Source organism: Poecilia reticulata, linkage group LG5 (genome assembly GCF_000633615.1).
Source record: "Poecilia reticulata strain Guanapo linkage group LG5, Guppy_female_1.0+MT, whole genome shotgun sequence".
Taxonomy (NCBI): Eukaryota; Metazoa; Chordata; class Actinopteri; order Cyprinodontiformes; family Poeciliidae; genus Poecilia; species Poecilia reticulata.
In genome coordinates, this window is record NC_024335.1 from 15,886,419 (window position 1) to 15,903,341 (window position 16,923).

General features: G+C 41.8%; 1 protein-coding gene across 1 annotated transcript; it reads right to left on the minus strand.

Moving 5' to 3' along the window:
* Positions 1–8,298: 8,298 nt before the first annotated feature.
* On the minus strand, positions 8,299–16,031 carry LOC103465070 (inositol hexakisphosphate kinase 2-like). Its single transcript, XM_008409616.2, has 5 exons — positions 12,329–16,031; positions 11,198–11,432; positions 10,931–11,115; positions 10,094–10,269; positions 8,299–9,640 (listed from the first exon to the last, which is right to left on the minus strand). The coding sequence occupies exons 1-5, from the start codon at positions 12,585–12,587 to the stop codon at positions 9,011–9,013; spliced, it is 1,485 nt and encodes a 494-aa protein (XP_008407838.1). The 5' UTR covers positions 12,588–16,031; the 3' UTR covers positions 8,299–9,010.
* Between the last annotated feature and the right edge of the window lie 892 nt (positions 16,032–16,923).

Here is a 16,923-nt window from a genome sequence, read left to right on the forward strand (position 1 = left end):
TCTATGGACAAAATATAAATAATTAAATTGTGGAGGGCCCCCTGCTGGTCAGTTCCCCTAGAATCGTCATCACTTTTCACCCCTTTACCGCGCCCCCGATAGTAATAGCCCACATATAACTGTTGGCATTTAAGCTAACATTAGCAATTTACCTATTTTTAGCTTACACACCAATGTTTGCTTACTGAATGAAGTAAATGTTAGTCAAAATGCTAATTATTAACAATATAAAAAGGTAGCAGTTGAGGTAACATTAGCATTTGAGTTTATTTTGCTATAAAAACTAAACTTTATGTACTAAATGGATTAAATGTATGTTAGTCAACATGCTAGTGATACCCCACATGCTATTGACTACATTTTAGCTAAATTTGGCATTTTTTTAAATCAGAAGGTGTGGTTTGGGTTTGACAAATATGCACACTTTGGCATTCCCCTTTTAAATTTCTTCAGAAATGTTATCATTTATTAATTAAATTTTTTGCCTTGTAAAGAGCATAATTAAAATCTGAATTCATAACTTACTGTGAGTGGAGACTTGATTTATAAGGAAGGATTAACCCTTTCTAGTATATGTTGAATTCATGATTGCTGAGCAGGTTATTAACTAAGCTTGTAATGCTTTCCCTATGGCCCGGACTATAGTAATGCAGTAGAACAAACACACGCACGCACACACACACACACACACACACCTACATACACACACACGCACACAGAGAGAGAGTGAAGAGTGGTCTGAAGGCCATTCCTCTTGATTTAGATAAAGAGATATTTGTTCGTGTGGTTACATAATGACCAAAGAGCTGTGAGCTAACACAGAGGTGAGGACAAGCAAACATCACAAAGAAACCCTCCAGTCTCGGCTCTGTACTGTGAATAGTTTGCCATATTGTGGCTTGAATTCAATAAAGTCTTGACTGTCGGCTGTGCAGGAATTCTGTGGAACTCTGAATTAAACATCAAATTCACCTTGTTTCTTAATGAACTGAACGCTAAATTACAAATGAAACAGCAATGATTTAACATTTTATTGAAGAATTTTTTTACGTGCAAATGAAGCTTTTTTTTTAAACCCCCACCCCCAAAACAAACAAAAAAACAAAACAAAACAAAAATGAAAGATAGACAAATAAAAAAGTGAGAGCGATGTGGCTTTCTAATAACCTGCCTCCTCCCTGCAGGTGGACCTGCGTGTCCTTGCAGATGTCCTGTGTGTCCTTAATATTTGGTTTATGTAACACATGGAACTGTGAGCAATGAAAAAACAAATGCAGAACACTGTTTACATTTATAAGTAACAAGTACGCTAACAAGATAAGAGCACAGACTGTACCTCGGGCGAGGGTGCACCAAAGCTAACAAGCTGTCGGGGCCATCTGAAGAGACGGACCAACAAGTGCTGTGGGTCATTGGTCAGCACTGTCCTTCAAATAACTTGTGCTCTGTTTTTGTCTTTTCATTATTTAGTAAAATAAAGTGAGCAGAAAGCAAACTGAGCTGTTGTTCAGTAGCTCAGATGTGGCATTGATCTGATGTGGCGCATGGAGAACATGTCTGATGGATCTGTGGCTCAAGCTGAGCAAACACTCTGGTCCAACATCCAACTTTATTAAACCAGGCCTACCAGCCAGGTTTACTAAAACAGCAGATGTGAGAGAAAATCTGGACCAAACATCCTTTGTCATCCAGGCAGCCATTGATTATTGATTATGTTTAGCAAATTTCAAAAGTCTGGATGAGTGTAAAATTGTACTTTTAAGTGGCTTTTCTGTCAAATGACTCAATGGAAGGAAATTATTAATCTCACCAAGGAAGACTTTTACTGAAACCCCCAAAAAACAGACCCTATTTTTAAACATCTACCTAACAGCAGTCAGCTTTACAAATTGTTGCTTGACGTACACACTTATCACACACACACATACTACTGCTGTCATAAAATCATTACATTGGATCTGGCCTCATTTCTACAATAAATTACACACATCACCAGACACATATGCCTCCACCTAGTGATGTAGTGCAGAGTGACACAGAAGTGCAGCGTGCCTGAGGGGGTGAGGCTAACATGCGAGGAAGATGTGCTGTGATGATGATGATGATAATGGTGATACTAACACATAGATGAGTCATACTTTGTCTTATTTATTTATAGGAATGAGTGAACGAAAACAGCACAGTTCACCCTGAGGGTCATCTGGGCAGCGTTCTCAGCAGATCATGGACGGACATCAAGAAAACTAGCCTGACAGGAGCTGAAAGTAGTTTTAAAGGAGATTCATCAGACTAAAAGGAGTTTCTAAAGACTCCTGACCCATGAGTAAAAGGAATCAAAAGGTTAATTGGAATAGAAAAGGAAATGAAGTAACACTTCCTGTCTGATCCTGAAACGCCATCAGGCTGTGGATATTTTGGCAGCCGGTTATGACTAGAGAGATCCAAATGCCTTTTTGTGTTCATTGTGTGTAGACTTTTAAAAAAAAAATTAAATCCAAAACCTCATGTAATCCTCAATTAATCCATTCGCAACATGGCACTGCAACAAAAAAAGCCACACGAAACATAATCTGAGAGAGCAGACGGTCTTTTTGTTTTTTTTTTATTTTTAATTTCACCTTCAGTTGTGAGTAAAGAGTTCGTCTGGAGTTAATTTATGCCTGTGATGGTTCATTACAATAATCAAGAGGTCGGTGTAAATAGTTCTGACAGGGTGGAGCGATGCACGGTGGGAGCCTGCGGCCTGGCTGCGTGCCCCGGACGCTGCGTGCCCCAGACGCCTGGCGGACAGCGCTCTTTGCACCAAGTTACGTAACACCCTAATAACATCTTGGCTTCAGTTTGACTTTCCTCTCCTGCTTCTAATGTTGGTTTCTGGATGTTCTGTGGCTATTTAATCAGCCACAGAACATGAGCCCTGAGCCCTGCTGTGTTGACACGTCACGCTCTTTTGGAAGGCCAGTTTGATTGAATGGGACGGGTAAATCCTACTGCACGTAAAAGCTACCGGTGTAAACAGGAGGAAGGAGACGAGAACTGAATGGTTAAAGGATGGTAACGGGTAACTATTTATGTGATTGACATCATGCTGTAAACACTGTATTTTGCTCCAGTACGATTCATTTCCACAATCTTTGCATTGCTCATGTTTTGATTGGTTTTAATTTTGTAGGATATGAATAATCGACACATTATGTGTTGGGAAAATGGTCCCTAAAATGTATCAAATATGAGACGACACATTTCTCACCAATAGCTGAACTCTAATCAGATCATGGACCATTTGACACACAGGTCAGAAGATTAATCCCCACAATCATAACACCTCTTAATCACATATTTATGTTTTTAGTTTTAAATATTGTTCATGATTGTGGAAAATAAGTCCAGCCATGCCTCCAAAGTTTGTAGGTTGCTTTTGATGTGCCCCCTTTCCGAATGGTGCACACGCATCGGGATCAAGGATGTGGAAGTCGGTGTGTTTTGTTGCGTACTCTCCCCCATTTTGTCTCATTTATTTATTGTTTTTATAATTAAGATTCAACTGATCACCCTGTAATAAAACTGCAATGCTTTATGTGCGACCCTAAATGATTTCATTAGTCAAATTAATAATAATAATAATAAAAAAATGTCAAGCTAACAGTTTCACCTTGATTTTCATGCGTCCAGCATGCAGAGATGAGTGAATCGTCGTCAGGGCAGACAGGATAGTGCAGCCAGAATGAGATTCAACGATATTTTATGTAGAGTTGAGGTTTGCTTGCTGCATTCAGGTCGCTTCATTCTCCCAGGTCTCTGGAGCGATGCGGTAAATACGTAAAGGCAACAGAGCGATCACACGGAAAACTCACCGGTTAGCGTGCGTGAAAAAACAGTCGGGACACAAAGAGCGCGTACGGACGGTTTGTTTGAGTATTCAACAAGATTTAACGCAAATGGACACTGACTGAGCAAATTATCTACAGAGTTTATATACGGAAGAGGCGCAAACACTTGACCAGAGTAGTTTCCTAGAACGCAAACACAGAGGAATAAATATAGAAACCTCAGTGTTTTCCCCAACATTGCGTGCTGGCTCAGATGTCCGTAAAAGGTCAAGGACGGATCCTGCAGCGAACGGCCGTCGGCCAGGGCGAGTTCCTGAACTGCAGTGTGTTTTCTAAAGACTGCAGAACTTTACACAAGTTTTCTATTCTTTCCGTGCTACTTTGACACTCAGGAGAAAGCTTCAGCAATCGACCTGCACAGCATTTTAGTAGGATTTCATTTTGCGTTAGCAACAAACCCAAGAACACTTTTACTTGGCAGCTCACTGCACGCAGCCGTTTGACTCGATTCCACTGCAGAGAAGTCAGCGAATTTAATGGATGAAGGATGAGGGCAGACGGTGAGACGATTTCAAGAACGAGGATGCGACTACAGGGACCGAAAAGAAAAGAAACAATTTGACACCCTTTTAAACTCGGCTGCTGTTGCCATAGTGACTTTACCCGCCGCGGTTATGCAAGAGCTCCACTTGTGGTGGCAAACTCCACTGTAGTGATGCACGGGCTCACATGTGATTCGGAATAATTCAAGAAATGCGTTGTTATCAATTTATTTTTCTTTCTTTTAAAGGCGATGAAGCTTATTAGAGGTGCGGAGCGCAGGCCTGGATGGATGCGGCACATGGAGCGGTGACAGAATGGGATCACTGAGCTGGCAGCCCACTGACCCCGAGGCTGTTACGCAACACTGCTTACGCTCTCCCTCCCTCCCTCCCCCCACTCCTACCAGCAGCGTGGCGAGGGATGGGCTTATCTGCCACCTCCCCATCCTCTCATCTGTTTGTTCTATCAAAGCGCAACACTTAAGCATCAACTGGACACAGTGTTTTGCCAAGAATTCGTTTGTCTTGTTGCAACCACTCGTTGCATTTTCTTAAGATTTCACACAAAAGTCGTGCATAATTTAGATTTTTTTTTTTCCCTACAAATGTAGGTGTGAAAAATGTGGCGTGCATTGAGATTTCGAACCCTTTCTCATTCTTACACCCCTGAGTAAAATCCAGTGGAGTCAAATGTCCCCAGGAGTCAAACTAGATTAGGTCAATTAGATTTAATGGCGGTATAAATACAGCCTGTTCTGAGCAGGCCTGGGAGCTTTTCTCAGAAAACTTTACTGAGCGACTGGCGTTACGAGGGCAGTCTTCCTGTTTTAATTTGCAACAACATGTGAAAAAACTTTTCCTTCCACTCCACAGTCATGCACTACTTTGCGCTTTAGCTGTAATGTGATGAAACACGAGAGACTTCAAAAGGGTGCAGCGAAGCCATTTTTCTACCAAATCTGCACACTTTTTCTTTCTTTTTTTTACAGTTGAATACAGATTTGAAATCTTGTCACTTAAATTAGGTTTCCTGTTTTATATATGTACTTTTTAAACATTTCATGTCAAAAATAAAATGTATCAAAAGCGATATCCGATCAAGGACTCCTTGGTGCTCTTCCTTTGCTGCCCTGACCCAGACTCTTAAAGATCACTGCGTCTGTTGCGTCACTCACAAAGGGCTTGACCCACTACAGCCGAAGGGATCACAGCATCTCAACAAACCAAACGTGCCTCACCAGTGAAGCACAATGCTGTATTACAGTTATCTGACTGGATAATTACAGAAAATGGAAAAATATAAGACTAGAAATACTTCATAATATGTTCCTTATTCACTCATTCACACACACTCACTTCCGAGGCTTGACATGTCAAAATGTACCAACATAACAAATGCTTAATAAAATAACATAGTAATGCTATTTTCTGACTAATTGGAACACATTATATGATGTATAAAATTAACTTGCATCCTTATCCAGTCTTCTTGGTCTTTAAGTTCAAGATGTTATGAACATTTTAGCCATTATTCTGAAACTGTAAATACCTACAAGTGCATTTTCTTTAGGTCATTTTCTAATGAGAAAAAAAAAACACATTTGGACATATTCTCTTGTCTTCCCCCATTTTTTAAGAGTGGGGAACAGAACTGGGTTTCTGTTTTGCATATTTACTAATTGAATGTCCTTAGACCATCTTAAAAAGCCAAGCATACACTACAAAAATGGTTCAGTTATATTTATTTGAAATGAATTGTTAGCAGGACCTCAATGATTTGTGTAAGAAACATTTACTGCATTTCTTTCCTCACTGACTAAATGAAATATCATTCAATTAAACTTTAAAAAAAATGTCTTTATTGATCCCAAAGGGAATGTAAATGTTGTTGTAACTCATTCATAAAAATTGTATTGTAGATTGTAGATCTGCCACACGCTCAGGGCAAGTTGTTCCCTGTGACTCTGGTGGATCTGTACCAGCAGTGTGGAACGTTTCTCAGCGCCCTAATGGCCTCTGCACTCTGTTGACACAAGCCCTCATCTGCTTATGAGCTGGTTTATTTATTTATTTATTTTCCACGCAGACAACTGATGCGCCTTTGACTCCCAGTGCAGATGAGTCGCCTTCGTGTCGCCGTCTGCCTCAGACCGGCTGGTGATGACTGAGACTGGCTGAGGCAGGTTGAGGCGGATGGGGAGGGAACGTCGTCACCAGCCTCTTGCTGGAACAATCCACAGCTTCTGTCTGCAGTAAAATCTCCTAATGGCTGAGGAGATAAATGCCTTAGACATATGTAAAAACAAAACAAAACAATCCTATTATTATTGCCAAGCAGCTAAACTTTTGTGCCTCGTGCACATGCGAAGCTGCAAGCTTGAAGAAGGTATCAAATTTGGAGTAAGAACCAGTCTCCTTACATGGTGATGTCAAACTGAGTCCGATGTAGAAAGTGACATCATTGTTCCAGCATCTCCTGGTTCATGACAAAAAATTTCATGAACTATATTATGACATTTTTTGTTATAAAATTGCATTTTATTTTATTTTACTACATAAAATTACATCAGTTTGGGTCCGATGAGTAAAATTACAACAGTTTGGGTCCACTGATGCTCCAACAGGAGCAGAGATCCCAAACAAACACAACAAAAATGGTTTCTGGAGCAAGTCCTATTTCCAGCCAGAGTTTTGCCAGAAACATTTTTGATCAAAAACGTCACGTTTTTCTCTGCACCTTGGGACATTTACCCAAACACTATTGGTTTGTTTTTTTGTATGCAAATATTTGGGGCCTGTGTTATTATATTTGAACTGAATGAATTAGAAAAAATTCACAATAAATGTCAATTCTTGTTATAAGAAATTATTAAAGAGCCAGTGTAATGCACTTTTCAGGCACATGGTGGCATTTTGTAGCACAGTAAAGTAACTATATGTTACCTTCAGTTCTTAGAAAAAAATGCTATATATTTATCAAACATAACCAAGGAGAAATTTGACTTTGTAACTTAACGCCTCGAAATTAACCTCCGTCTCTTTAAGAAGCTTCTACTTTTTCTGACGCTCCACGTTCACAGCACACCACAACAATGCTTCTCATTATGCCATTTCCAGCCGATCTGGTAACACTTAATTTGAAGGAGTGTGCATTAGACTGTCGTGACACTGTCATAAACATGACATAACATCTGTTATGAACATGAAGGAGTCTTTATGAATGTTTATGACTGTTACTGTGAAGTGTAATTCGGTAAATAATGACACTTTTAACGCAATGTTGCTTTAAAAGTCGCATTTAAAGTGCCAACTTTGTATTATTTGGTAAACACTGGTAAAAACTTTGCACTAAAAGTGTCGTTATTTACCAAATGACACTTCCTGGCAACAGTTGGAAACATTCATAAAGACTCCATGTTCATGACAGGTGTTATGTCATATTTATAAAATAAATATGAAGTGTCAGTCTTATGCACACCCCTTCAAATAAAGTGCTGCCGCCGTTAGGAGCGTTGGACTGAGAAGCAGTTCTGATGATAAGCTCAGCAGATGCAGTTCCACCAGATGTTTGCTAAATGCTGCTGCTAGTCTGGAGGAACATGAAAGATTCAGAGCATCGCTCGAGGTATTTCTTTGATGAGGACGTAACATAATATCATATTATTTTGTCGCATAATCACACCAACCTGTTTAAAGATCAGATCAACAAAAAGCCCAAAGTGAAAGTGATATTCATAGATGACGAGTGTGTTTGAACCTTCGTGAATCTCTTAGCATGTGAGGCACGAATGAATCTGACATCATTAACTCACTCTGGTTTCTACAACCTCACACTAGGAGAAGGTTTGCATAAAATTTGATTGCTGCATTCAAATCTACTGAATCATTTGTTCCCTTACATGCTTAACAAACAACAGAAGACATGCTGCTACCACAACGGTTTTAATTCGCCTCCAACAAATCGTGGACAACACGGGAAAAAACAAACAAACAAACAAGGGAGAGGTATCCAACCATGTCAAATAACAATATTAATCAATATCATTATTTTAACATTAATAATACGGAATGTACTAGCCTCCATACATATTCTTTTTTTTTCTTGTTGACATTTTTAGTTTACTTTACAAAATGACTGAAATAAATAAATATCTCTCTATGAACTCTGAGATTTGTTTCGCTTTAGGAGACGACGACGGCAGGATGAACATGTAGAAGAAGAACCAAAGCTGCTTCTCTCCTCACACTTTCCGTCCTCTGCTTCTCCCTGTTTCGGTTCGAACACACACTCCCTTTTTAGAGCATGTCCACGTGTGTGTGTGCAAAATGACACTTTCTTTGGAAATCTGACACGAGAACACCTGCTGATCTTGGACGTTTCAATGGCTTTGTATCCATGGCCGTCCCCCTTCTTTTTATTGGTTACTGTGGTTAAAATGGGACGTTCACAAAGACGGTTCTTTGCTGTTACTCTTGGTTGACTATCAGTCCCAATGGTAACACCAAAAAAAAAAAAGAAAAAAGAAGCACCAAAGGTGAAAACAGGAGGAGGTAAAGGAACGGCTACAGCAGTCCTCTCCTGGGACCGAGGCTCTGAGTCCGCGGCTTGGAGCCTGAATGTGTTTTTCGTCTCACTGCTCAGTCTGTGCTGTGATTCTCCAGCTCAGAGATGATGGTGATCAGGTTCTGAATGCCGAAAATGTAGCCGCTGTCCTTGCCCTCGTGAACCACGCTGTCCTCGCGGTAATGTCTGCAGGTGGTGTGAGCAAAGTCAATCATTCTCACATCCACCGCAGGGCTGCGGAGGTCCGAGCTGGACTGGCTGATGCTGGAGCTCCCGCCGCTGCCGTCGCTAGACGGCGCCGGGCTGTGAGGAAAGCCGGACGCGCCCTCTGTTTCGCTCTCCTCCTCGTCCTCGTCCTCGTCCATTTTAGGCTCAGCTTGTACCTCTTCCTCGTCCTCCTCCTCCTTGTCGTCCTCCTCCTCGCCTTCAGAGAGCCCGTCTTTGGTGCTGGAGAAGTGTGTCCTGCGCTGCAGCCCGTCGTAGATGATGAGCAGGGAGCTGGAATAGAAGCGGTACGACTCGCAGGACTCCAGGGCGGCCTGCATCTCCCTGAGTCGGCTCAGCACCGGCGAGAGCAATTCCCGCCTCAGACGCCGGCCGCTGTGGAAGAACTTGAACAGAGCCTCTTTGAATTCTGCCACGGTCAGCTTGTGGCCGTGGAACTTGCTCATGAACATGAACTGGCCAGAGTCAGAGTGGTACACCTGCAGATAGTGAAAGATAAAAAAAAAAAAAAAAATTTTAACTTTTTTTTTTTCTGTGAATATGCCTTGCAAATAGATATTATTTGCAGGCAGGGCCAGACTTAGAAGAATAAGAACCCCTGGGCTAGAGCAAGTTTTTGGTGCCTTACTCCCAGAAAATAATATCTTTTGATCGATTAAATTACAGAACATTTGAAGGGTCCAAATTGGTTTAAAACTTCTTTTTTTTGCTGGTCTAAGAAATATGATAATTTTCAAATATTTGAGTGTAGCTTAAATAATATAAATAAAAATATTTTTGATAAAAACACCACATGCTAAGTGAGTCCTCCCCCTGTAAGTCCTTTGGCCCTGGTGGCAGGCAAAAAATAAAATAAAAAAGAATAAATGAAGTAGTGATGTCATGTTTTAACAGCAAAAACAAAAAACAAGAACAAGTATGACTCTTCACACCTGCATGCCACTGAGGCGGACCCCTAAGGCGGCCGATGTGCTCTGCTGGCATCTGCGGATGCGTATTGCCTTCTTCTCCTCAGGGGTGTCGTCTCCGTGCTGCCGCGTTCCCATCTTCAGGTCCAACACGCACGGTATCGTGTACCGCCAGGTCAGGTTCTCCAGCAGGATGAACTCTGAGACATCGGGTTAAGGAAGATGTAGCTGTAGAGAACGTAATGCCTGAATAAAAAGAAACTTGCACCCTCGCTATACGGCTTGATAATAAAAAAGACCAAAGGTTTCCGATTCATCGCAACATTATAACCAGAACATCAGATCATGATGTTATCAAGTAACCGATGATAGTGATTGTGTAACACATCCGTTCTGCTAGGAAACTAATAGCAGAGTACTGAATAGCAGGGTTCAGGTACAAGCCGAGGCTACGGGTAAACGCAGTGGTGCACACAGACGTTTTCGTGGGTGGGGTGCTCAAGGAGAAACTGAGGGCATCTTGGAACCGGCAGTGGGTTTTTGACGGCGCCTCCTGCACAACTTGCTAAGTCTGACTGCCAATTTCCATACACTCACACAAGAAAATAATGAACAGCTTTGTCTTTGATAGTATCCTTCATTAAAACAACAAAAAAAAAAGTCAAAGGTAGACTCACAACTAACCTTCAGGCTGTTAATTTACAAACACGCACTGTACGCTGTAATAATAATAAAAAAAGATCTCAGAAGGGTGCTTTTATTTCTTCTCCGAAGGAGAAAAGGACAGCACCACCCAGTACCCATCTGTGCACATTCAGATCCAATCTAGAGGCTGGGAAGCCTGGCGGCATTGAAGGATACTGTACTGGTTGTGGTGCTTGGCGTTCTCCTTCATGCGTTGCAGATGCTGCTGCTGACACTTGAGGATCAAGGGGTTGTGTTCGAGCTGCGGGGCAGCGTTACTGTGACTGTGCTCCAGGCTGTAGTGGAGCACGTCTGCCTGCTGCGGCTGCTCCATCTCCAGGTAGTCCTGCAGCGAGTGCCACCTGAGCGAAACATAGACTTTTAAGTTAATCGGACATGGAGACGTTTCACGGTAACTTTGGCAGGCGTCGGCTCCAGCCTCACCTCCTGTCCTGGCCTTTTCGAAAGTGGTGGCCTCTGCCGTCCTTGCTGTAGATTTCGCTTTCCAAAATCTGTGCGGACGCGACCATTTGGCCGCGGTGGAGCATCTTCCTCTTGGGATCACAATCGGCGGAGGGGTCTTTGTTCTCGACGTCAGCCGGCAGGTCGCTGTGCAGGGGGTAGGCGATGAGGCATAGATTCCCTTCTTCATCCTCATCAAAGCTGACTGACACAACACCTGAGATGGGGGGAGCAAATAAAAAAAAAAAAAGGGAGAACATAAACATTTTAGATCTGCTTCAACAAGACATACATTCAACAATAAATAAAATAGAAAGAAATATATGTTTGGGACCACTTTCTTGTCCGGTCTTTCGGTGATTAACCTGTTGGAAACTTAACAGTCTGATACTTTCCCGAATGCTAAACGCATCTGTGTGAGCTCCAGGCGTCACTGACGGAAACACTTCTCAGTGTGGAGGCCGTTACTGAGTGAAGCCGCTATAAATGACTCAAAGTCTGCTGTTTTCGTCATCTGCGAGCCTAAAATTAACTCAGAGGACACAGAAACGCATACTGAGACGAGCCTGTAAAAACAGATTAAAAAAAAATAGAGCTAATTTTCACAGAGTTCTCAAATGTTCCTCATCTCTAGAACAGTAACCTCGGGACATTTGTGTATTTTCACAACATCCCAACTTTGCTTATATCATAAACAGCTACAACATTATCTTTTGCAGTGCCTTTCGCCCAGCAGCTTCATGGATTCTTGTATTGCCAACAAACAACGGCTCCCACCTATTCACCCTGACTTGCCTAATTTATTACAAACAGTAATAAACAGACGGGGAATAGTGGTGTCCAGCCGGCTGCCAGCTATGGCACCCTCTTGTGGAGAAACTTAGTAATTTTTGGCAGCCTTTTAAAAAACAACGTTTCTGTAGTTGTAGGAAGTGCCTCACAACAATCTACTGATCCTTCTCTCATGCAGGACCTGCACCAGCTCAGAAGACGTTTAAATTAAATAATAATAATAATAATTTAAAAAAAATCCAAAGTCAAGCAGATAAACCAAAATAAATGAAAGGAGTGTTGCGTTTAATCGACAGTGTAGGTTAGAAAAATGCTCACTACCTCTGTACTGTGGGGTGAACTTCCTCATTGCAGGGGGAAGAGTCTTATAGAACCGATGCTCCCGGGGAATGAGGGGCTTGCAGATGGTCTGCTCCCCGAAGCGCAGGACGCAGCAATGCCCCCCCACCTGGTGCACAAAGGGCTCAAGCATCACTCCCTTCTCTATGTAGCACGGCTGGTTCTGCTGCTGCTGCTGCTGCTTCTGCTTCTGCTCTGGATCCGTGCCCTCCTGGGCCTGAGCCTCCACAGCCGGACTCATCCTCCTCTGGCACTGGCCACCCTACGGTGGGCATTAGCCTCCTCACACACGCATGCACGAATGTGGAGGGGGCGTTTTTTGGGGGGGAGGAGGGGGGGATACTCTGTCTTTCAGGGACGCTCACGGGCTGAAGATCTCCTGATCAGAAGTCCTTGTGTGTCGCATTGAGGTTGCGGATTGTTGCGAAATATTGCCACGGTGTCCTCAGAGGTTGATGTTGTGATGATCCGCTCGGCTCTCGGGGGACGCCGCTGGTTCACAACAAAGAAAAGAGGAAACGGGGCAGAGAAATCGGCCGATTTTTATTCCTCTCAGCTCTCTCCCAGGCAGCCCTTGAGGCAGAGAAGAACGTGAGGAGCGCTTTTCAGAGTGTCGTGCCGCGGATCTTTGCTGCTGCCCCAGCAGACGGGACCAGCAGGGAGGTATCCTGCTCCGCTGCGGACTAAACGCTTTCTGACAGCCGAGAGCCTCTTCACCACTGGTAAACACCCGCACAAGCCTGACGCTCGGCCCGCCCCGACACCAGGAGTCCACCAATCAGGAGCCTCCAAAGCAGGTCGTTGGGTGGTAACCCTGCGAGGCGAAGAGGCAAAGCAAACAAAGGCAGCGGCAGAGAAGTCTGGGGGAAGGGAGAGAGAAATAAAATCCAGAAGGGAAGCCGAGGCTGGACTCAGCTGTTTCCGTGTTTTTGTGACGGCAGGGTTTTTAAAGTCTGACAGGACAGGCAACATTGCTTACCCAGAAGGACGGGTACAAGAAGACCAAAACGAGGAGCATGCCCAGTAAAGCAAAAAGATCGTCCAGAACAGATTGTATTTTTATTATTAAAATCGGGTCCTCGCATATTTTAAAAACATAAAAACTCACTGTTGACGTTGAAAAAAAACCCTTTATCAGTGAAAACAAACAAACAAACAAAAAAAACCCACTGGCTTCCCCACAGTAGCTGATGGGTAATTGATGTCGGTTAGACTCTAAAATCTAATTTTTTCATCAAACTTTGGGGCAAACTTAGAGGCCATTAGTGGAAAGACCCTAAAAGGTATCAACATACCGTCTACATGTCTGAAAACTGAATGCTGAATAATACTTGTAACTGAAACTGTGGTGACAGCAAATCATCAAAAATAGTGGATTCAGAAAATCCATGCATGTGGTTTTTGACTGATTCTGTCGCCATGGTTACTCCGAATGGCACTAAAAATATATACCTTCTTGAGATCGAGTGGCAGGTTTTGATATATATGAGGGTCATTGGTACAGTTTGGGCAGTATTAAAGCTACAGTACAGTTATTGCTACAGTTTGCTATAAAAATTCTGTTTTTTAAATATATTTGTTAAAGTTGTCACTATGTTGGGACAGCAAGGTATGAGTCAGATAATCTGTGAAAAAATCTAACTGCTCCACCTCCTCTCTGAGCGATCGGCAAAAATGCACCGCTCCTGGTCAAAAACAACCAATCTGAGCCAGGAGAAAGGCCCTATCGCTGTCAATCATCCTCATGTACACGCTTCTCAATGTATTGCAGGCCAATGCACAAATCTCTTATCTGTTAATCTCTCATAGTAACGAGAGGAAATTAAAATGTTGTAAATTTGAACCTGAAGTTTGCTTTTTATGCTTTTCTAAAGGTGTGCTACTCTCACTCCTTGTGGCCGTTTTAAAACCTTCCTCCAAAGCTGGAGCTGGAGATGTGGTGAGCAGTGGTGACACACGAGGTGGCTTAGGGCTCATGTCCTGACCGGAGGGGAAACTTATAATCCTCATCTTCAACCCTCCTAGCACTTATTGGCACAGATTATCAGCAGGCAAAAAATAACGCCAGATCAAGCCGGTCGGTTATTGTCTCTCTCTATTTAAGTAAGCTCGTTTCACTAATGCTCAAAGCAAAATAAAATAAATAATAATAATCTACATGAACAAATAAAGTGCTGGGTGGTTCATTTTTTTTTTTAAATATATAGCTCAAACTCAAATTCTAAAGTACTCTATTAATCCCAAAGGGAAATTAAATGTTGGTATAACTCATTAATTTAGATTATTCAGAGAGTTATTGAAGATCATGACGGCTGTTGGCAAGAGAGATTTCCTGCAGCAGTCTGGACTGCACTGACTATTTATTTTGTTTTCAAAAACTCATATTAGAGAGTTTTATGGGTCTTTTTTCTAAAAATATCTTAAAGAAACATAATATAAACAGATACAAGCATGTCATTCAAAATACTTCTGAATGACTTTAGCATCTGAAATTAGTGATTCGCTGGCGTGGCGTCACAAACAGGTTGGTCTACGTGTGTATATGCTAATGGTTCCACTTGATTTATGAGATTTCCAGAAACATTTCTCTGTTTGTATATACATTATGTTGTACTATTTTAAATGATTATGACTTCAATTTTTAGAGTTACGTTTCAAAAGCCCATATAGGGACAAGTGCTGCGAATTAGCTGTTGCTATTGCACCATGATGCATACATGGGAATGCTGTTTTATTCAGATTGTCTATGTCGATGTGTGTATGTCCCTATCAAATAAACTTCATAATAATAATAATTTCTATACACAGCATGTTTTGTTTGGCACAGGTTTTTCCAAATTCCTTTAAAGCCTGTGAGGAAGCTAACTATTTTTAATAGGCGCGTCAGTGAGAATAACCAGCCTGTCTGGAATTCAGTTCAACAGGGAAAGAAACTTAAGTGAACATAAATCTTGTCATGGGAACAAGTACTTTGTGTCAGATCTGCGTACAAACGTCCAAGTGCTGAGTCAAAACACGCGTTATATCCTTCAAAGACGAATTAGTGAACTCATTATTAAATTTGAACTATTAAAATTAGTTCAACCAAACCAGTTAAGTTGAGTATCAGCAGTAGAGAATAAGTTAGGTTAGCTTTGTTGCAATTTACAACATAAAAAAAAATAAAAAGTATTTTTCCAGCTTTATTGAACAGGGTACTTTTATAAGTGTTGCAAAAACCCAATGTAGTGCAAGTTATTTCTGTTAATTAAAGTGTCTACTTTGAGAACATTGTCAGGAAAATCATTTCTGTGACCTTGTAAGGAACGGGACACTTCCTGAAGCAGCTGAGCTTTTGTAAGTATGTGGCAGCCGCATAAGAAAACACCGCAGACATGCAGGTGGCAGGAGGCTGGAATGCAGTCAGCACACCACAAAACATCCGAGCACCTAGACAACATTTCTCGATAAGATCAGAACCAACAGGCCAGATTTGAATCTGTCCCACAATGAACGCACACGGAGTGCGGTTTTGAAAACGAATCATGCTGGAGGTTCAGGCAACCGCAGCAGAAGACAGTTACGACTCATTTGAGGTCAAAGAGAAAAGTGTCTTGACATCACCTTACCCATGGACAGGTTAAGAGAAACCGATGTTGAAGCTTTAATCAGCAAGCAAATCACTTACAACAGAACATGAAGGGAGAAAAACAACGTTCTGATGCGAGTTTGTCCCTGAGAAGGTGAATAATAATCAAGGCTGGAGCAACTGCTTTGGCCTCCATACAGCAAAAATCATCTGAAAATCTATGAACGCTTGGGACCGATCATCTCAACGACTCTGGGACAACTTTATGCATCGCTCCTGTTCAACTGTTGGCAAAATAACTCACTGAGGTCTTTTAGTTTATAATTCCTGTGGGTGTAAGAGGACTTCAAAGCAGTCACATGAAGATCACAACTTAGGACTTAGTCAAGTTAAAAAAACCCCGTTCATCTGACGTTATTCATATTTATTTATAGTGTGATTTAAAGAACAAAACCGATATGTTATTCTAACACTACAAATAAAGCAGTTGTGGAGGCGCGTACAGGTGAGGCTGATAACTGTGAGCAAGTTAATGATGGTTGTAAATATTCCCATGGTTTTGTTAAAATGTGCAAAAAGTGTAATTACGTTTCAATGAGTAATATTAATTAAGCAAATTTGTTCTCCTAATTTCAGTTTGTGCAAATTCACCGTCAAAGGAAACATTAACTAGAACATTCACTAATGTGCAACGACCGTGAACTGCAATTACAGCTGCAAGTCAATGGAGAATATTTGCAAACAGCAGTTTTTGAGCCTTCCCACAGATGTACACACTCTCAGCCATTTTAACACCTGGAATACTTGCATCTAAATAGAAAAATGTATCTCACGTTGTTGTGGACAATGTTGCACCGAGCTTCCCAGGTAGACACAGCCAAAGCTGCTCAACAATCTGCAAGCATCTCTACCAATTTCTATTTCTGCAACATCCTATCAATAGCAATTAATCAGCAAAAATGAATGACCTCTGTCTGAATCACAGGGCTGATCAGAGAGTAGAACAACA

What these genes read in the sequence shown, in the direction of transcription:
- LOC103465070 (XM_008409616.2), bottom strand. Translation starts at nt 12,587, where the DNA reads ATGAGTCCGGCTGTGGAGGCTCAGGCCCAGGAGGGCACGGATCCAGAG. An exon ending in GTTCACCCCACAGTACAGAG is followed by an intron (nt 11,433 to 12,328) that starts GTAGTGAGCATT and finishes CCCCCATCTCAG; the next exon opens with GTGTTGTGTCAGTCAGCTTT. An exon ending in CAAGCACCACAACCAGTACA is followed by an intron (nt 10,270 to 10,930) that starts GTATCCTTCAAT and finishes CCGATGTCTCAG; the next exon opens with AGTTCATCCTGCTGGAGAAC.